At 48.7% G+C, this 22,690-nt stretch overlaps 1 protein-coding gene across 2 annotated transcripts in view; it reads right to left on the bottom strand.

The window, feature by feature from the left end:
* ddx31 (DEAD (Asp-Glu-Ala-Asp) box polypeptide 31) overlaps window positions 1-22,690 on the bottom strand; it is a 34,079-nt gene that overhangs the window by 1,119 nt on the left and 10,270 nt on the right. For both annotated transcript variants that reach the window (XM_035379051.1, XM_035379052.1), the window contains exons 14-20: window positions 22,020-22,187; window positions 21,769-21,828; window positions 18,326-18,376; window positions 17,636-17,775; window positions 12,446-12,530; window positions 10,291-10,402; window positions 9,978-10,176 (exon numbers count right to left, since the gene is read on the bottom strand). In XM_035379051.1, coding sequence (XP_035234942.1) covers window positions 9,978-10,176; window positions 10,291-10,402; window positions 12,446-12,530; window positions 17,636-17,775; window positions 18,326-18,376; window positions 21,769-21,828; window positions 22,020-22,187 — 815 coding nt within the window. The remainder of the gene's footprint in view (window positions 1-9,977; window positions 10,177-10,290; window positions 10,403-12,445; window positions 12,531-17,635; window positions 17,776-18,325; window positions 18,377-21,768; window positions 21,829-22,019; window positions 22,188-22,690) is intronic.

Genomic DNA, 22,690 nt, shown 5'->3' with positions numbered 1-22,690 from the left:
AAGCCGGATTTTTAAAAAAAATAGAAGGAAATAGCTGGAGAGAGCCAGACCGGCAGACGCGGAGATTCCCCCGTAAACAGCAGCAGAGCCTCCTCCTCGCGGCGGGGGGGGACGCTGTAAAGCACTTCGTCTTTATCCAATCAATAACCACCGCCGCCGCTCCCGACCCAAAATCCCCCCTTGAGGGCCCTCTGGGAGCGAGCGGCGTGCCAAGAACAGGCTTCAGGCACCCAGGGCCCTGACAAAACGCGCGCGGAGCCGAGGCTGACAAACCCCTGCGGCCTCAATGCGGAGGGGGATTTTTCTTTTTTTGTTTTGTTGTTCTTCCTCCCGAATACCCCCACAGGGACCCCTGCTGGACGGAAGCTGCGCTGCGCAGCCGGATGTGATTGACAGCTCCTAAGCGTTGTCGTTCCACAGCTGTAGGGCATGCCCAGTTCTTATTTCTCTTCTCCCTTATTTGCTCATTATCTACGCCCCACTCAGGTAATGTTAAAGTACTGCTTAAAAGACACCCTTAGTACAATGAGGGTAAACTGTCATTACGTCTTCAGGATGTGCTTCGATTAATCATTTTAGGGAGCAAGCTGGGAGGAGGAAAGAGAGCGAGGAGTTGCTCTGGTAATTACTGGTAACATTTGGAGGAAAGCCACTGTCAGTTACATTCATTTGGCTGCACATGCTGGACAACTTCTGACATAAAACAAGAACTTCTACTCAAACAGTACACCTTGAGTAGAAAAATCCAGTTAAACTTCAAAACCCCGGTACAAGACAAAATGTCTATTCTAAAATAAAATGGAGGACAGTTGTTTAAAATTATGGTGATGCATAATGCATTTAACTGAAATAGTGACACCCTACTCAAAAAAGTAAAAACCTCAGCAAAGTCAAATGTGACACACAAAAAAAACCCTCAGTGTGTTCAGAACACTGCTGAGAATGTTTCCCAATGAAACGCTAACTGTAAAACACACGAAACGTCTGGGCAACGAAGATTTACAATTCAGTGGTCTTTAAGATCACTGTGCTCGTACATTGTCATCCCAACATAATATGCACATTAAAATCCTTACGCATTGTACGCATTACCTTCTGGAAATAGGTTACAACCCCTATTCTTTATCTACTTAATCCCAATAAATGATAAACACTACCACACCATACAATACACACATTATCATCCCTATTCATTGTAAGCATTACCAACCGAACACGCAATCCTGTATAGCCTACAATACTAGTCTGGTACATATTTAAGGTTACATAACCGTTATCCATATAACCACTGCTATAAATTACGCACATAACCATCCCTACACATTGTACATCTCTGCAGTATTGTACACCCAGAATAGTATGAGGCAGAACGCATTACATTCTCAAAATGTGCTGGTGAGAACTATGTGACATCACCCATCGCCTCGAAGCAACGATGGAAAAGAATGTACCAATCAACTAAGTGAACTATGACATTTTATTGGTGTATTTTTAATGTTGACGTATGCATGAAGCCTGCTCGGTAGTGCTCATAGTGTTCACTGATAAATACGGAGACAGTGTAAGAGTTCAGTTTCTTCCCTGTTTGTCGGGGTGTGGGTAGGTGTGTTGACGTGTTGATTGGTTTGATTGCGTGTTTGTTGGTACCCGGCTCATTAGAGGGCATGTTTGCCTGGACATGGACAGTGTAAGCCGCAGACACCAGTAATGAAGTCTCTGCTGACAGGGGAGAAAACTCAATCCCAGAAACAGGCTCTGACATTCGGCACGTGATTGAGTGAGTGTGAGACAGAAGGGGGGGGGGGGGGGGGGGGTGGCGGAGAGGTGGTGGTCTTTTACACAAACACCTGAACTCAGCACACAGAAAACCGACGTTTGTTGCTCGCTATTTTTAACAAGAAGCAAAAAAATAGATTTTCCCCTTCTAAATATTTGCACCACAAATTAGGCTTTCAGTGATATTAAAGGCAGACTATGCAGAATTTTTTACTTGAAAGTATTCTAAAATACACCAAATTCCTGCACCTTTTACCTGTATTTGTTATTCGAAAATATGTTTGGGATGTTTCTGGGCGTGGCGCTCTTTTCTGTGTGGGGAGGGGTGGGCGTGGCTACAGAGCCTGTGGCTGGGGATCAGATTCCAGAAGTGCTTGTTGCTTGTTAGCTGCTGCAATGACGAATGCTAAGAAGCCTAGATACAGTGAAGCAAAAAGACAAGCTGACAGCGCTCGTTCAATACCTAGGGTGGCGTCAGCTGAAGTTCGCCAAGGGGATGAATTGGCCTGTTTTCTGTCTGTAAGCAACATACTTTTAGCTAGCTAGCTGCAATAGGCAGCTAGATGCCCGAAGTTAGGGAGCTTTTGTATTGAATTCTGTTCTCCCATCAAGTTGTCTTCCTCCCTGTGCTGCTACTGTTTGTAGTTGCAATTCAGCTAGATTGGTAATTCACCGGAATTTAGTTCAATCAGGAACTAAATTGCATGCTGTCCAGTTACGCGTAGCCAACTTCACTGACAAAGCTAACAAAGTTGCAAACAAAGACTCCCTGTCCTCATCAGTATTCACCGATGATAAAACACAGCAAACTTGAAATATTTCAATCATTTATTTCTAACTCTATGTCTCTATAACTCTATTACATTTTATTTGGCAGTGGCTTTATCCGAAGGGACGCACAATAACTACATACCGAAGGACGTTGGAACAACTATAGGACACAGGTCAGGTAGCTACAATTCGGATACAGTACCAGTTATCCATAGCCATAAACATACACATATGTTGTATTTGAGAAAATAAAGAGGCTAATATTTAAATAGGATACAAATTACTTTGTGAAAAAGTAATTCAATGTACACGTGTATTAGCTAGCAATAATGTACCTATGGCCTGCTAATGCTACTTATTCCATGTATGATTTCGTGTTTACATCCCAGTTCAAACTAAATGTCCAGAATAACTAAATACAGAACAAGGGAGCGCACAAAATAGCTGCACTATTGAGTACCATACAATGTTCTCACACGTTAAGGGGTGTAAAAAACGTTAACATTAACATTAATCGTTAACACTGCCTAATTACTGTTACCATCTATATGGAATCTTCCATGTTGCTAAAAACGCGATTTTCAATATCTCTGACCACCTGAACTGTTTGGTTGACATTTTGCTTGTAGCGCTCGAGGGTGCTTCCTCAACGGAGGCATAGGTGGGGTTGAGGACGGAGGAGGAGACAAACACAGAGTCTAGAAGAGCTGCAAAAAACCTGCATAGTATAACCTTTACCATTTACCTTTAAAGACCTAAATACTGAACGCATTCCTGAATAACTGACCACTTATTCAAATTCCAGAAAGACTCAAACGAGAAAGACCAAACGTACTAGCACTTAACTGAAAATTAAGGTCTCTGTACTCTGAAAAATCATGATCGCTCCCTTAAAGAAATGCTTCTCCTGTTCTGTATAAATTGCTTAACTGCATCAACCAGGATAGTGCATGAATGTACATGCTATATTCATTCAAAAATGTCAAGATACCTTTCATATATTGGCCCCAGTATGAGGCCTGAAGCCTTCTTAAACCTTGAGTTTGCTTTTCTGCTGTTACAACTTGAGCAGTGGTAACTAACCCTGTTCCTGGAGATCTGACATCCTGTGTGTTTTCTCTCCAACACCAACAAAGCACACATCAATCAACAACGAGAGATTTCATTGAACTGAATCAGGTGTGCCAAATTAGGGTCGAAATGAAAACAGACAGGACGGTAGATCTCCAGGAACAGGGTTGGTAACCACTGGCTTAGAGTCTTGTTAAAAATCGAGGCAGCCATGCTCCTGTTTGTAGGTTTTCAGCAGATGACATCAGCCTTAATCGGGAGACTGTGTGCCGTGGCAGACGAGGGTACAGGGACAATGTCCCCCCCCCCACCCCACCCCCACCCCCCCAATCCATTAGGTGCGGCCCCACAGCTCCAACATGTCCACCCTTGGGACAGTGTACTGCGACACCTCACCCACCACCCCCCCTCATGCCCCCCCGTGCCCCCCCGCCAGGCCCCCCATTCGCTCCGCGAGCCCCTGTCCTTTGCCTTCACCGGGTCACTATGCCAACTGCGGGCAATTAAACGCACAGCCACGTGTACGCGGTCACACGCGGGCGTAGAACGCGCCCGGAGGCAGTGGACTCTTTTTTTGAAAACCTCTGACCCCAGAGACCGATTTTCCACGCAACGTGCCTCGCGCTCCAGCGGCGACCGACAGAACGCGGGGTAACCGGGGGGCCGAGCAGCACGGGAGGGTACGAGGGGGCGTGGCCTGGGGTCAAAAAACCGCCAATTGACTCCAAGAAGAATAACTGACAGCTGGGGACGACGTCCACCCAGAGTGACCTCTCCTCACAGACCCCCATGTGTGCAGACCAGGAAGCCTTATAGGGCAGGGAGACTCTTAACAGGAGTGAGGAAAAGAGAAACACGCAGTCAAAAGCACTGCAGACTAGGAGCCGGAGAAGGAGAGGACAGGTAAGATTATGGCCCGTCACAGAGAACAGTGGGACCAAAAAAAAAAAAAAAAAGACTTTGGATTGGACGGTAAAAGAAATGATCTTCCTGTTTCCGCACTGGGAATGGTGAAGGAGCCAATCCAGAGCGAGAGAGTAAAAGAGAAAAAAAAGTGAGAGAAAGAGGGGGTTGAAGTTACAGAAAAAGAGAGAGGTAGGAGGTACAGAAAGAGAGCGCGTTTACAAATTATTTAGAAGTCAAGGACGGTCCGTTGATGAAAGAAAGGGTGAGAATAAAGGAGCAGAGCGAGCAAGAGGGAAAAAAAAAAAAAAAAGAAAAGAAAAACTCCTCCCCTCTCTTCCTCCCCCACTTTTAGTTCTCCAAGGAACGATGCGCATTTCATCATCAGAGAATTGACACATAAATTTCTCTTTACACAAAGCTCGGAGAGGGAAAAGGGAACTACAAGCCCCAGACACACGGGCTGGGAGATCAGTGGGCTGATTAGCAGAACTGAAGCTACGCGGGGGAAACGCGCCTCTCCTCCGCGCTCCTGAATCCGACATAACATCCTCTCCTTCTCAGCCGCGTGCTTCCCCCTCTCTCTCTCTCTCTCTCTCTCTCTCTCTCTCCCTCTCTCTCTCTCTCTCTCTCTCTCTCTCCCTCTCTCTCTCTCTCTTTCCCCTTTTCTATCTTTGACGGTTGTTAGGAGTGGCAACCGAAACGGAGCGGGCGAGGCTCGGCGGGGTCGGGCCTGAGCGGGGGGAACGCAACGGAGGGAGAAGAAGAAGAAGAAGAGGCTTCAAACGTTTATCAGTTAAATTGCCTTTGCCAGCCGGCGCAGTTTAGCCGCTAACGCGCGAGGTTACCGCTAACAGGATGTGACACGCGTTGTTTTTTTTTTTTTTTAACACCTCGGGTTGCTGCGTGTTCGCGCGGAGCCCGCTTCCGCTCGCGGCGGCTCGGTGAAAACGGAGCGATATTGGCTCAGACTTGCCGTTCCAAGGCGCTATCCTCGCTCAAAGGCGAACTCGCGAGGTAGGAACGACGAAAAGGAAAACGCACATAAAAAAAAAGACCGATAAAAGACGACGGTGCAGGTATGCTGCCGTTAAACCGTCTCCTGGTGCTTGGGGGGTCGCTACCACACCGGAACCTTCCGTGCTCATGATGGTCACATGACCAAGAACAGACCGTCGTGCTCCTGTACTTCGGGTGCTCAACACAACGCACCTGGGTTTGTGTTTCTGGTGTCAGTCTCGTTAATCACTTGACGACAGGGGACCCCCGGTGTCTGCGGCCCCTGTCTAGCTGATTGACCGCCCCTGCACCCCCCCCACCCCCGGCCCCCGACCCTTCCTTGATAATGACTGCCAGGCCGCGACTTGCACCCTGACCCGGCAGGAGGAGGGAGAACGCAGCTTCCCAGGTGACCAGTAATGACAGTGCAACCCACAAGGGCCAGCAGGTCACCTAGCAACCGCCCAGCGTCTCCAGCTACAGAGAAACGCCTAGCAACCAGCTATCCCCAACACTGGTCATCAGGACACAGCACGGCTCGCAGAAGTACCCCCTCCCCCCTCCCCCCACCCCCCACAACCCACCCCCCCCCGCCCAGAACTCCCTCCTCCTGCCCCGAATCCAGAGGATGAGTCACGGGAGACACCCAGAGTTCAAGACCCCACATGAAAACCCCGCATTTCTGGCACGAGTATAAACAAAGACAACAGACTGCCGAGGAGGGTGGAAAAAAAGCTGTTAGCTAAGACGCAGACACTGGACGTGGATTACATATGGATAAACAGCTGATGCAAAGACTGAAAAGAGAGGGGAAGATTTAAAGAGAAAGGGGGGGGAAAAGCGAGAAAATTAGATCAGCGAAACATTTTCGGGTGCCAAAAAAGTGGGAAGGCGAAGCAGGGAGGCTGCCAAGGCCGGGAAATTAGCATGGAGGCTGGGGAGGGGGCCGGCTGCCTGCACTCCCTCCTCACCCGGGCTCTTTGATCTGCCACAGAAGCGGCTCTCTGCTGGACCGGAGCTGCCAAGCCTGGGCCCTGACAAACAACCCCCACCCGACACGCACGCACACACGCACGTACACGCACACATGCACGTACAAGCTAACGTGCACGCATACACACACATACACGCACACACATGCACGCACGTATACACTAACGTGCACGCATACACACACACGCACATGTACGCACACACGCACGCACGTACACGCTAACGTGCACGCATACACACACACACGCACGTACACGCACACAGGCACACACACGCACGCACACACGCACGTACACGCACACACACGCACGCACACACGCACGTACACGCATACACACACACACGCACGTACACGCACACACATGCACGCACACGCACGTACACACATGCACACGCACGCACGCGCACGTACACGCACACACATGCACGCACGTACACGCACACACATGCACGCACACACGCACGTACACGCACACACATGCACGCACACACGCACACGCACACACATGCACGCACACATGCACGTACACGGACACATGCACGCACACACGCACGTACACGGACACATGCATGCACACACGCACGTACACGCACACATGCACGCACACACGCACGTACACGGACACATGCACGCACACACGCACGTACACGGACACATGCATGCACACACGCACGTACACGCACACATGCACGCACACACGCACATACATGCTAACGCGCACGCATACACACACATGCACGTACACGCACACACACGTTCATGCTAACGTGCACGCATACACACACACAAGCAAGCATACGCACACCTACGCCCAGCGTACCCACAATGCCTCCGGTACACACCCCACTCCCGTAAGGTCAGGTGGTGAAGTGTAAGTCTGACTGTTGAATTTGCCAGTTGGTCTGACTGAAAGAGTTATTTTACCACCACAAACTGCAGTTTTGCCAGATGCCTGTAAACAGATCAAACTTAAACAGGCTTTCCCATACCCGCCTTCTCTTGGACATCCTTCAGCAGAAATATTAAATAATGATGCGCATAATGATGGAAAAATTTGGAATTTTGCTCCCTTTTAAGTCCTCTACATTATGTTCCTTCTGGTTCTGGGAGACCCCAAAGAGAACTCCAAATTGGTCCTTCCCCTCAGGCTCTCTGAACGTACACTGTAATCTCTCTTGTTACCATGTGAACGGAACGGGCAGGGTTGCAGAGTACAGTCCTTAACATAAACTACTTTATTGCACTTCCAGCTATTAAACCTAATGCGTGATAGTATGAAATGCAACAGAAATGGATGAGTTTTTGAATACAATTCTGTTATTACTGTTGACAGGTCATAACACTATATACCTTTCAAAATTTATCACCAGTATTGGTATAAACATCTATTGCAGTATCACCTATCACATTACAATTGCAAACCTGAAATTAGTGAAAGGAAACAAGGGAGGGGGTGAGTGAGGGAGAGGGAAAGAGAAAGATTTAGAAATAAGTACAAACGGAGGGGTAGCTGAACAGCGAGACAGAAAGACTGACTGAAAAATGAATGATGGTTGTGCAATTACAGAGGGATGAATGATCATAAGACAGACCTGGAGAACAAATTCATGTTCCTAGACAAGACATCTTATTTCATTAGCACACTGCCCTTGTGCCGCTACCTAGTGTTTGAGGGAAATTGCGTGTGTTTGGAACAAAGACTGCTGATATCACCGAACTCATGAAACATTTGGCTTTCCTTGTGCAAATGTGTCATAAAAAAAGTTTTTAACAACCTTGGATTTATTTATTTATTTCTTAAACTTCAAGTTCAAAATGAAGAACTTTCAAGGCATTTGAGGATCCGTAGGAACCTGAGAAGAAGGGTATCTGGTGGACCCAGAGAGACGTGGACCCTGGACTCCGGGGGACACAATGCAGCGGACGCTATTTTGCGCTGCTCTTCCTCTCTTCCCGGAGACACAGGACCTCCTATAATTCTAACAGGATGAAGGGGGCTGGGGTGGGAGGTGCCCAAATAAAAGCGGGGGGGGGGGGGGCGCAGTTCAGGGAGGAACAAAAGTGTGGAAAAACAAGAAGGGTGCTCTCGGATGACCAAGCACAGCTGTCAGGCACATCCTTATCTCAGCGCCTCTAGAGTTACACACACGCACTGTCCCTGTCTGGTGGGTAACAAGCACAGTGGGTCAAACCAGGCCAGGCCAGGCTAAACCAACACTAAACTAAACCAGACCAGACCAGACCAAATAAAACCACACCAGACCAGACCAGACCAGGTCAGACTAAACCCGGCCAATTGCTCCACAGAACACCCCCCACACCACTCCTGGGGTTGAGAACCCCACTAAGGCTCACCAGTTCCGCACCAAGCAGGAACCAAGCAAATATGAGCTCAGGACACCTCCTTTCATTTCCCCTTTTCCTTTCCTTTTCCCGCCACACAACTTACAACCACAGAAAAACCACACCAAATATTGCCACCTGCCCTAAAATTGCCACAGATCAAGCACACAGGTCACATAAACGTCATCATATGAGAATGTAGATGACAATATGCAAGGGTACATGCAATGCATAATCCATGTACGATATGATATAATCCTCCACATACGTAGCATGCAAGGACACAAATGCTACAGCACATGTAAGGACAATATAAAGCATGTAGGGCGTACAAACCCAGATCGATTACACAGCGTATAAGGACACAGAAAACCAAAGTGTAATGTAGACTGTAGCATGTAAGGACATGAAGGCGGTGCTTTTCAAGTTCGGTCCGGTGGACCCCTGTGTATGCAGGTTTATGTTCCAACCAATCTCACACTCCATCAGGGACGTTGAACACGTTTAATTTCTTTATCATTTTTTCCTTTCCTCAACGCAATGCAGATTTTGCTCGTTATTTGCTTTGTGTTTGAATTCTTCATAATCTAACGGTTAGTTTTAGTGGCCACGTGTCCACAGTGTCACGAGTCTACTCATTTATCTCATTCTTTAATTTCATTTAAGTTAAATGCTTCATCCTCTCTTTATGTAATTGTTTGCAAAATAGCACAATATAAACTTAGGATTTTTTTTTATTCTTCATGGCATGCATAACTATTTCTGAAATAATGTGGCTTAGGAGGGTAAATAATCTCTCAAAATGACAAGCGTAATTAAGAAAAATGAACAGCTTGTAAAGGTTCTGGGATTGCGACTGTGGTTGGAAGGAAAACCTACACATACAGGGGGCCGCAGGACTGAGTTTGACAACATTTCCTTAAGATGTAAGATCACAAATATGGGATTAGAATATTCATAACTGAACATCCCACGACTGGTAAACAAAAGCAATGCAGATCTACAACACTGACTTAACATTTTTGAAAAAGAAAATAAATATAAAATAAAATTTCAAAAAACCTACTCTTCAAAAGGGTTAAATACAATGCAGTAAGGCTGCAGTGTTTCCGGTTCTCACCTCTTCTCTTTGCCCTTGCCCTTCTCTCTGCCCTTCGCCTGGGCGCCGCGCGGCCCCGCCCCCGCGCTGGACAGGCCCTGGGGGGCGTCCCTGAGGCCGAAGCTCTTGGCGGCGTGGCCCAGGTGGAGGTGGCGGATGTGGAAGATGTGCTTCGCGCTCGCCGGGTAGGTGGTGTAGGCCCGCAGGAACGACTGCAGAGCTGCGCAGACGGACAACGTGTGAGCGCAAACGCGATCGGCCCAACTCGACCGGTCCAATCAATTAACCGTTGAATATAATAAAAAAAACTTTTTCGCCCCCGGGGAAAACAAACCTTTCTTGGCTGCCTGCACGGAGTCCTTGTTCGCGTGAACGACGTTCTCAAAGTCCGTCTGCAGGACTGTGGCCCTTTCCCGAATCTCCTGCTGCAGGGCCCCAGAACTCCTCTGTGCAGAGAGAGGCAGACACGGAGAGACTGAACAAAAACAGGCTAAGCAGGCTGTGAATACAGTGCAGTCTGTAAGTGTTTGGACAGGGACACCGTTTTTGTTGTTTTGGCTCCATTGCGCTCCACTGTACACATTGGTATTGACAGTTCTTTGGTCCTCATGTTGAAAGACAACATCAACGGACTCCAAATGCAAATGCGACACAAATTTTGGCCTTTTGTTAGTTTTCTTGTGCATAAACTCCACACAGCAGGCCAAGAAACAGCTGAACAGCCAACTGTCCAACTCATTTTGGTCCCCTAAAATGGGAAAACTACATATAAATAGAGCTGTAATTTCTATATGGATCACCTATAGATGTAAATACCCTGAAATTAAATTAACCTCATATTCATTTCATTTCATTTCAAATCTAATGCCCTGGAGTTCAGAACCAAAACAACAAAAATTGTTTCACTGTCCAAACATTTATGGACTGAACATAAATGCACCTCAACTGCACACGCAAAATTTATAAGCTTTTCGGACAGAAAAGGAAGCATGCTACTAAGCCTTCCATAAGTGGTTTATTAAGATTTCTGAAACAGTCACAAGCGATTAATGGTTGAACCCTTCAATACTGTGGTACCCAGAGGATAAAAGGCCATGACTGAGCAAAGAAAACAGAAATATAAAAGCGGATCAAAATGCTAAATGAAATTTCATGAACCAGAACCAGCACCATGTTTATGAATGAGCACACAAACGGGCACACAGGTGTGCACACACAAACACACCCACCGAGCAAGAACGGCCATCAAACCACCGAGAACGTGCGATTTAGATACATCAACAGCTCAGCTGAAATAAACGCTAAGAGCAATTGTAAACCTGCCAAACACATTTAAGGGAAGAAAAAGCAGTTCAAGTCCCTTATTGACGAATACGAATACCAAGATATGAATGTCAAGTATTTAATTTCTTCCTTCTCATGATAATAAAAATATTAACTTGAGATACAACAATAGCAATTACAACAGCAATGGCTTTCAGAGTGCACCTCAATCTGACGAACATCTCTGAAGTGGTTTTTCTTATTGTGTGACATTTTTGATGGCAACAAGGCAAGTGGAGGTATTAAAGCTCATTGTTGCAGTGCTTAAAAAAAAGAGAAGGGGCCAACAGCTTGGAGGGGGTCCTCCAAGGGGGTGAACCTGGGGGTGAAGCACACCTGTATAAATCTAAATGCATAAAGCCCCTGCCCTCGGGACCCCCCCTGTGCGACGGGAACCCCGGCTGAGAGCTGGACAAACAGAGGGAAGGCCGCAGGAGCCTGTGGGGTTATTGGGTATGTGGAGTGCTCCTCCCCGTACGGGCCCCCCTCCGCCACTACCCAAATTCAGTCACCTGGGCCGCGATATTGCCATGGGCAGGCGACAGGGAGTGCGTGGCGTGGAGGGTATGAGAAAGGAAATTAAATTTGGATTACGTCCACTTCGGAAGGCTTCAATGTGCCTCCACTCCACAATGTTTTTTTATTTTATTTTATTGTTGCCGCTGGGCTGAGAGGGGGAGGGGGAAGGGGGGGGGAGGGGGAAGGGGGGTCACAGAGAGGGTTTTGGTCGGATAACTCAGTGGCACTTGTGCCATTACTTGTTCTGGTACTTCCTGCCGATTGGTCCAGCCAGAACGCAACTGTAGAAACGCGGGAAACGTCCGCAGTGGCAGCACCCCGCCTTCCGGATTATTGCTGCGTTTCTGCAGCTGGACGCAGCTGGATGCTGGTGAAACGCTCACGGTGCCCGTGGAGCGTGAAACCCAAGGAGGGCCACCGCTCTTTAAGAGACAGGTACGCCATGACGACATTTTATTAGGAGGCCAAGCCATATTCCTGAAGCTGAAAATATACAGGACTGTACCACAAAAACTCAGGTAATGGCATTCTTCTGGTCTATGGCTACTGAGTAATGACTCGGTAAGGATCGCATACATTAAAATGAGGCCCGCCATCACACACAGGTCCAGCTCGGCTTGTGTTCTTTCCTGCTCTCGTTCCCTTACCTTGCTGTCCCACCTCCCTCTGCCTTTGAAACGATCGTCCAGCATGAGGTTCGCCAAAATGTCCTCCATCTTCATCTCTGACATGCTGCAACACACAGGAGACACATTCACATCCATGGTAACAGCACAATTCACAATAAAAAAAAGAAAAACAAAAAAAAGCGCTAAATTATTTCCTTGATATTATATTTGTCCATTTAGCAGATGGTTTTATCAAGAGTGACTAAAGTAGATTACATTTTTACTTCCACTTATACAGTTGGATATTCTGCTGAAGCAATTAAGGTCAAGTACCTTGCTCAAGGGTGCGTTAGCGCTCCATATTTAAACATATTTCACAGAAAACAAAAAGCTGACTGTGTAACAGGGGCTGACAAGAAAGGTGCCAATAATTCCTCACGTGAGAGGACTAACATAAAAAATGTCCAGGGTAGATACACGGGCAGTACGGAAACTAGTGGCTGAACCTGATGATTCCGTCTCCAAGATCAAATACAGCAACAGCTTCCAGAGGTGCGCACTTCACAATATTTTTCTCCATTACCACATCTATCACCTACAATTTACAAGTGACAACTAGAATTAGTTGTGCTTCTATAAAAAATGTAAATATATTTCACGAACATGCAGAACGAGCCTAACTTTTATGTCAATCTGGCCTTCATAAATAAGTATATTTTCAAAAGACCATTTCAATCTGTTGCACAATTGCAGGGTGCACATTCGCACAAAATGGTGAAAGTAAGTCATCATTGTATCCCTGTACAGTGTTCAGGACTGTTCAGGCTGGTCTGCTGCACACAGAATTACGCTCAGGCGACTGGCCCCCTGAGCTGCAGCCTGGTCATATTCCCCACCCAAAGTGAATAAAGAAATATACAAATAAATCATAGAACTAAAATCATAGCCTGCCATAGAAATAAACTCATTTCTGTTTGGCACAGAGGCAGAGGGTTCATGGGAGCCAATAAAGCGTGAGATTGCATGTTTGGGGAAGAGGGTAAGCTCTTCCCCCGAATACGAGGTGCCCACGCTCCCCACCCTCCGGTCCCGTTTGGAAGCAGCGGCGGTGGCGATATGGACGATGCCGAGCTCGGGCGCTGGGGCCCCTAAATTAACCCGTCGGAGCTGTCAGTCCGATTCCCCCTCCCATCGGAAACGCGGACGCCGATTCCTCGGGACGGCCCCCGCTGGCGCCCGGCTGAGGCTGCCGCTCCGCATGTACCCCGCGATTCATCAGCCCGCACCCCCCCCACCCCCACCCCCACCCCCCTTCCCTCCGCATCCCCGGCCCCCCGGCCCCCCTTCTGCACTGGCCGAGAGATGATCCGAATCACCTTCCAAAAACCAAGCCGAGGCGGACCACAGGACTGGCCGATCGGTGGATATAATAAAGGGGTCCCCATCGCCCCCGTCCTGCGTTTGGACATCAGCCACCCCCTGCTCTGGGCTAACAAAAAAAAACAAAAAACACCTGCGCCACGCTCCTCCAGAACCGGTCCGCATGCGTGAGACAGCCGCCACCGTCGCGCTGTGTGTCCAGCCCGGGCTGCCGTAGCTCAGCCGACTCTGGGGTATGTCCGTGGGTCGGGCCATGAACCCGTTAGCTTAACTCACTCACGCCCACCACAGTTCAACCTCCTCTCTCCTGGGTCATATTGGGTATCCTCGCTGAACCTGGAAACCAGACCATTCTCAACTGCTGAACCCGGTCAGCGGGACTCCGTCCGGTCCCCTTCACGGGAGAAGTGCACGGCTCCCCTCCCCGTCCTGCCCCCCTCCTCCCTGTCCCGCCTCTTCTCTGCCCTCCTACCTCAAACCCACCCATTCGCACCCTCAGCCAGACCCGCTTTCCTGCAGCTCGCTCACAAACCCTTCTTCTTTTATAAATATAATTACAAGTCATTTTAGCCTGTCTGAATCTTTACTCGCATTTTTTTTTTTTTTGAATCCTCTCCTTCCTTTCTTTTTTTTAAATTTTTTTTTTATACCATATGACAGCTTATTTTTCTTTAAGACAAATTCAAAGCAATTTTTTCAAACGCAAATTTGCGCTAAAGGGATTTGTGCTCACCTAGTTTTGCCGAAAATAAAACGCTTTGAGGGCATAATTGAACACCGCAACGAGGAAAATCACTTACAATTAATTGCCATCATTACCATTATTGGTCAGTGCCACTGCAAAAACTGACAATAGTTAATCATGAACCAGCAGGATACTAAACTTTCCGTGCTTAAGTATTCGTTTGTAATGAATAATAATTTATTTGTAATGAACAATAATTTATTTGTTATGAATAATAATAACCCTGGCAAGCTCGCAGAGGTTTTTGTTTTGAATATGAAAACGCTTTGAGGCGAGCGTGGAGCTTGGGAGTCACAGGCGGCCTGTGTTCATCAGATCCTCTATACCCTTGTTAAATGGCTTTTCAAAACTTGCCATCCCTGCCTCGAAAAAAAAAGTAAATTATACATTAAAATACAATTTGGAGATATTAACCTACTTATAGCGCACTTGGATGAATTATTCGGCCGGGTTGGAGGGTAATCTTGGCTCTGAGCAGTGCCCAGCTGTCAGTGTGTGAATCTCCCAGGCCTGCTCCCTTCATTCACAGCGATATGGCTGGACGGGACTTTAAAGGGGGAAAAACGCCACCTCTTCATGAATCTAAAAGCGGGGGTGGGGGGGGGGGTGGGGGGTGGAGGAGCTCGCTGGTTAAAACAGCCAGCGACTCTGGCATCAATCTTTTAAACCCGAAACCGCCACAGCCAATGGCGGCTCAGGGGCCTCTCCCGCGTAAATACGCGGCGGCAGAAAAAAAAAAAAACAGGATCCCGCCAGCCCGCCAGGCCGCGACTGGCTCGGCCCCCGCTGGCACCCGCGGACGCGGGATCAAACAGTCACATGACCTCCTGTTCGGGAATGAGTCACACTCAGATACACTGGGGGGGGGAGAGGGCAGCATCATTAAACAAAAAGATCTAGCAGAGTGTATGTATATGTGTGTGTGTGTGCGTGTATATTTATGTGTGTGTGTGTGTGTGTGCATGTGTGTATGTGTGTGTGTGCGTATGTGTGTGTATGTGTGTGTGTGCGTGCTTGTGTATGTATGTGTGTGTGCATGTGTGTGTGTGTGTATGTGCGTGGGTGCATGTGGGTGTGTGTGTGTATGTGCGTGCGAGTGTGTGTGTATATATGTGTGTGTGCGTGCGTGTGTATGTGCGTGTGCGTGTGTGTATGTGTGTGTGCATGCGTGTGTATGTGTGTGTGCATGCGTGTGTGTGTGTGTGTATGTGTGTGTGTGCGTGTGCATGTTTGTGTATGTGTGTGTGTGCGTGCATGTGTGTGTGTATGTGCGTGCGTGCGTGTGTATGTGTGTGTGCGTGTGCATGTTTGTGTATGTGTATGTGTGTGCATGCGTGTGTGTGTATGTGCGTGTGTGTGTGTGTGTATGTGTATGTGTGTGTGTGTGTATGTGCGTGTGTGTGTATGTGTGTATGTGTGTGTGTGTGTGTGCATGCGTGTGTGTGTATGTGCGTGTGTGTGTATGTGCATGCGTGCGTGTGTGTGTGTATGTGCGTGCGTGTGTATGTGTGTGTGTATGTGCGTGCGCGTGCGTATGTGTGTGTATGTGCTTATGTGTGTGTGTGTGCGTTGCGGACAGGAGATGGCATCTCTCCCAGCAGCGACGGCTTCCGAGCCTGCGATGACAGGAGTCAACGAGGGGTCTTGACGCAAGACCCCACACAAAAAACAAAAAACAAAAATAAAAACCCCACAGTGCTCACGCTTAATTACACACCGCACATGGCATTTAAAGGACGCGGCTTGTCCTCCTCCAGCGACCCGCCCCCGGCCAACACGCCAAACAGGAAGACAGGAAGTGGGGGCGTGGGCTTACAGCAGCTCTGCGCAAAAACACGCTTGCCAGAAATCTGGCCTTTCATTAATTTATTTATATTTTTATTCATCCGAGAGAGGACGGCGCCCTGATACTGGCAACCTAAACGGACTCAGCTAGAGGCAACACCGCAGAATTAACCCTAGCAACACATCATAACCCTACAGGGTTCTTTTGCTTTTCACAGATCAAAATTTCAGACTATTTCCAGACTTCTTCCAGAGTGATCTCCCAAACCCAAAAATTAATTGCGGTGTTTACTGCGGTGTTTGATAATAGGGTCAGTCAGTTTTCTATATGACCTCCCCGTTTTTGTTTTGGACATCAATATAATCATATCAGGTAACAGTAGCTGAATTGATTATTCGTCTGAGACTGAATGCTTCATTCAGATTAGTGGCACCCAAAGGGGAACTACAGGTCATCAGCCGTATTCAGAACGGCATTGAAGATTCTGCTCAGCGCTATGCTCCCTAAGGTAAAGCTAACATTAGCTAGCTAGTTTATACTGTCAATCAGCTAGTTGGCCTTCTACAGTTAACTACCTAGCTATGCTATCCATAGCTATCTAATATCAATCTCCCATGTTGCCGATGCTAATTTCTTTTCCCACAACGCTTCAGTGTTTAATTATTGTTTTATACTGTCCATTTTATATTACGGGGTTTCCAGCCAATAGTTTGAAAACAAACAACGACCTATTTTCACAATTTGCTCAATTCCATTGGGCTACAGGTGCCAAGCCAGGAACATTTGACACATTTTTCCCCTGGTAGTTAAGGCGGAATTAAATTATTAATTTTTAAATTCACAAAGACAAACCCATCCATACCTTTTACTTTTAATAATGGCCTAGAACTGCACCCTGGACTAAATACAATTAATATCACAACTTTTCTTCTATTAGAAACTCAGCTCTTTGTTGCCCAACTGACATCCAGGCAGTCATCTCGAACGAACATTAAGGCGCCCATGTGGACAATTTTCTGATTTTTTTTAAGAAGGGACATTTCTTTTTATTTCTTTTAGTATATATTTGCGCTGTAAACTGGTTTGTGTAAGTATTACTAAAAGCAAAATTCCAAACTTTGTCTGACTTTGTCTGACTCTGACTATAGTGCACAGCACTACTCAAGACACCCTAGCTAAACCCTAGCTAAACAAAAAGTGGACACCAATCTAAAATATATGATGACAAACTTACATGGTTATGAGTGTAAGGTACAACACGTGTGTGCGTGCTCATGTGCTTAGGTGCGTGTGTAGGGGCTGAAGCCAGTTTGCTGACCCGATGTTGTGATTGGCCAACACGTTCAGGTAGGCGGTCTCGGAAGGAGTGAGGAAGAGGAGGCTGTTCCCTCGGGTTCCGATGCGCGCGGTGCGGCCCACGCGGTGCACGTACTCCGCTGGCGAGATCGGGGGAGTGTACTGTAACGCAAACACGCGAGGAACACGCATGAAGCATGACAAGAAACACACACCGCGCAAACATGTAGCACTCAAAGCGTGAGAAACACACAACATGAACGTAAAATGTTAAGTTTTCAGCTGTGGGAAAAAAACCCAGATGACTGCGGAACCAATAACAGCAATAAACGCATAAATAATCACCAATGCCATAAAGCAATGTAGGCTTTTGGCCTGGTGTCTCAGGGAGTGAGGTGTAAGCCAATCAAATGGGAGTGTTACTACCATGCAAATGAGCAATAGATGCATCTGTAATATAGCTGGTAGTGGAGGAATAACAGATAATCCATAATGCAATATACAATCATTTTTATGTGAAGATAAAATATACTCCAAGCCACTAACCCTTTTGGCTGTTTTCTCACAATGGTTAGGATATGCATTAGAGACAGGTGAGCAGATCCTGGATCAGATATTGGTACAGGGAAGTAGCCAGAGCCATTCTCTCCTCACAGCTAAAAGAACTGGCAGTCGCCAGGGTTTGTGGAAACCACAGAACAGAAAAGCTCACCTGTATAATCCAGGTCACCTGGGGAAGGTCCAGCCCCCGAGCTGCTACGTCCTTCAGAGCAAAGACACAGGCACACGCACACACATACACACACACACAAACACACACACATTAATGCATTATGTATATTCATTCATATCGTCAGGCAGAAGCTAATTTCTGAATCGTAATATAGGGGGGACTTTTAACCTGACAACGAGGTTCCATAACGGTTTGGGTGTGTGATAAAAGCGGTAAATAAAAGCGCCTATTTTCTCTGCTCCTCCACACGGGCCAGCGCAGTGGGCGGATGCTAGCGCTTCTCTCAGAAGAGCGGCCAGCGTGCGGCGCACGGCTCTCCCGTCTGTCCGCGGTGCGGGCGCCAGGACGAGCGCGGTGTTGGACCGGCGCGCGGGCACGGCGGCAGCGTGCCGCTGCGCTGGCCGCTCGCGCAGATGGAGGGCAGGCCCGGGCAGTGCCAGCTTGTCAGCCGGATTAAAACGACTCATTTACTCGCTGAAGGATCTCGCAAAGTGACTGGGCTGAGGGGGTGGTGTGCCGGCAGGGGGAGTTTGGCCACACACACACACACACACACACACACACACACACACACACATATACACACACACACACATATAGACACACACACACGCGCACACACGCACAGGCATACACACACACACACATATACACACACACACACACACACACACACACACACACACACACACACGCATACATACACACACACACGCGCGCACACACGCATATACACATACACACACACGCACACACACACACACATATATATATATACACACACACACACACACACACACACACACACACATGCACACGCATACACACACACACACACCCACAAGCCCCTGCCCTCACTTCTCCCTTTCTCCCTCTTTCTGGAGCTGCCTGACGCTATGTTTGTGCACGAAGCATGGGTCGACGGGGTGGCGCCCCCTAGTGCCAGGGAGACAGATTGTGGCTCAAAATTAGCGGAGGCGGCGGGCGAGGGAGGACAGTGACGTGCCAGCCAGGCCAGGCCAGGAAGTGACGGGTGGGGTGGGGGCGGACGAGGACAAGAGAGGATAACAAGATTGGCTGTGCGACCTTTCCGCCACCATCGGGGTCAACTTCTTAAAGGGGCCTCGTCCCCCCTGCCGCAGCTTCCATTGAGTGAAGTTCTTAAAGGGGCAGTTACCAGGGCCTGCGGATCTGGGCAGCTTTCACACAGCTGCCAAAGAGGACAGGGAAGGGTCTGGCCCTCGCCCACCCTCGACCCTGGCACTCTTACGGAGGGGGGAAGAGAGCTCAAACGAGCAGCTGTGAGGGGCTGTCTGTTTCTTGGCACCGGGGACAACCCTCTCTGCCTGTGCAGCCTTCTACTGGACAGTGGCCATTTTAACAATCACAGTAACAGCAGTAACACCAGACAGCTCTGGACTAAACACTACATTTTTATAAAAAACGAACTGTGTTGATACACGCACAACTTTCCAGATTAGACTAACCAGTTTTTTTAAAAACACTTTAATTGAATTTAATGGCAATTAAATCCAAAATCCTTAGCCTCGCCCACACTTCCACTCTGTTTCTTCCAGACGGGGTGGGGTGGGGTGCGGTGGAGTTCAGCAAGATTCACACCTCTCCGCCGGAGACCCGGGGCCCGAGAGGGGCGAGCGGGACAACGGTAAACAACGACCGGTGGCGGACTGACAGATTAGCAGCGCGAGCTAGCGGCCCTCCGCTCACAGGCCCTCCGCTCACAGGCCCTCCGCTGACAGGCCCTCCGCTGACAGGCCCTCCGCTGACAGGCCCTCCGCTCACAGGCCCTCCGCTCACAGGCCCTCCGCTCACAGGCCCTCCGCTCACAGGCCCTCCGCTGACAGGCCCTCCGCTCACAGGCCCTCCGCTCACAGGCCATTCCTCCGGTCTGTTTGGCAGCAGCTGCCAGCCACAAAATAAATGGCAGGGACTTTATTTAAAAATCCAGGGCCTTTTTACCAGCCAGATAAAGAGGCTGGGGGTGTGACCCCTTTAACACACCTCTTTAATACTTTTCTTTGTCCAGTTTTGAAAGCTCGGTCTCGTTACAGAAAAGTCTTTCCTCATTTCGGGAGAGAGCGCCGTCTTCCTCCGACGCAGCGACCGCGCGGCTCTCCCACAGCTCAGGGGAGGGAGGAGCCCGAATCACCACGGGAGCCGCCTGAGCGCGAGGAAACGGGCGAGCACAATCCCGCCAACCGCAACCGTCCCGCCACGGGCTCCAGCCAATCGGCCGGGACTGGCGCGGACAGACTGCGGCACCGAACGGTGAGGCGCGGCGAGGCGCTGAAACGCAGAGTTTTAGCGGAACGCGCCGCCCCGGACGCTTCGCGGCCGCACCTCTTAAACCACACCAGCACCGCTTACACCACAGCAGCGGCGCATCGACTAATTAACAGTCGCTGTGCATTATTTGCTACATAGCGGCTGTTGGCAGGGCCAGTTCTAGGCAAACGCGACAAGGGCAGTTGTCTAGGGCACCCGTTCCTCTGGGGGGCGCCAAACAATGGGGGGGGGCAAGAAAAATAAAAATCCTTATGTTGCATCCATGGTAGTCAGTAGTACACCCCCCCGACCATACCCTTAATTTATCTTAAGGTGGAAGAAAGTCTAGAGCCGTGTTTGGCTGTTGGATTCTTTCTTGTGCGTTCAAGGCATCGTTCTTCTCCCACCAACCCGAGCACTGCTATTACCTCAACAACAAGCTAGGCAGGGTGCAGAACATGGTCTGCATCAGTGTGCTTGCAAAGATATGATGGGGCTTTTGTATTGTATGTAATAATACCACTTCTGTGTATAACCTGCACTGGATGGAAACAATGATAAAGACAAAACTGGGCACTGTGGAAGGATCGTGAATATTTAGTTTCATATCCACTATTATGGCCATCTGGTGGTAAAATACTGTTACTGACCCGCACCGTAGAGGGAGCCACTCGGAGAATAAATGGATTTTACCAATCGCAGTTTCTAGAGTCCACAACATCCAATCACAGGCGCACATGGAAATAAGTAATTAATTATTCAAATAAAAAATGAATTTGATCCTGATGGTCAGACGCTGCCAGGCTCGGTAGAGCTGGAGCAGTATATCATCGGGATTAGGACATGAACACGGACAACCACCCCCCCCCCCACCCCCCACCCACCCCCCCCCCGACCTCCGATGGTTCGGTGCCGAGCCAGAGCGGCCTGTTGCCAGGGTTCGACTCTCTTCTGCCCCGATGCGCCCCATTGCCTTCACAGGACCACGCTGTGGTCTGCACACGCGGCTCCCGGCTGACGGCTTCTGGCAACAAACTTTCACCTGACTTCCAAAAGAAGGACAACCCCACACACACACACACACACACACCCACCCCCCTCCCCCACCCTCGCCAAACTCAATCCACCGGACTCACCGTGCAGAGCAAGATGCCGGCCTTCTTCTGAGAAAACTCCTGAAACACCTCGGTTCTTTCCTGCAGCGGAGAATAAAGGTGCATTACCAGTGGTCACCTTATGATGACATCACCCATCTATTCTCCCATAGGGGATACATCCAGGAAGCCACAGAGACTCACAAACATCACCACACACACTGTGACATAAACACACATGCTAATACACCGACATGCACACGTGCTCACACGTACAAGTTTCAGGCTCTCACCTCCTGCGCCATGTTGCCGTGCAGCCTGAGGAAGGCCAGCGGGGGGCGCTGTTCGGGCGGGGCGGAGGGGTCGGCTTTCCCGCACAGCACCGTGGTGAAGAGGGTGAGCAGGAACTCCACCGCCTCGCAGCTGGACAGGAAGACGATCAGCTTGTGTCCCGACTCAAACTGGGGCGAGAAGCGAGAACAGGGGCAGTGAGGGGAGGGACGCCCAGCCAGCGGCACGGGGAGCAAGAGCCCGAATCGAGACGTCTAGAGGGGTGGAGATCTGGGCTGAGACACGTTTGGGCATAAACAAACTAGGTTAACCCCCAATGTAGCTCAGCCTTTGCCTGGATATAGCCTGGTTACGTCCTAATGGGTTAGAAAACTTTCACTTTTCAAGAAAACGTAGCCGTAGAGTTTCACCAGAATGCCTAGACAGCGGTTTACCAACTTCAATGGCTTTTAAACATCACAAAAATGACTGCCTGCTCAGTCTGAATCACAACTAGGACCTGTCAATTTTCATTTTTGAAATAAAAGTCAAGGGGAATATACAAATATACACAGTCAAAACCATCATTTTTCTATATTTTCACAACTTTTCAGTCATTTTACAGGGCTGCACTACTGAAAGGTCATTACCACTGAAAATAATGAACGAGAAAAACTTGCCAAGGCCTGGGCGA

This window comes from Anguilla anguilla, chromosome 10 (assembly GCF_013347855.1).
Source record: "Anguilla anguilla isolate fAngAng1 chromosome 10, fAngAng1.pri, whole genome shotgun sequence".
NCBI classification, from domain to species: domain Eukaryota; kingdom Metazoa; phylum Chordata; class Actinopteri; order Anguilliformes; family Anguillidae; genus Anguilla; species Anguilla anguilla.
The sequence above is the reverse complement of the archived record's forward strand: the minus strand, read 5'-3'. Positions and strand labels throughout refer to the sequence as shown.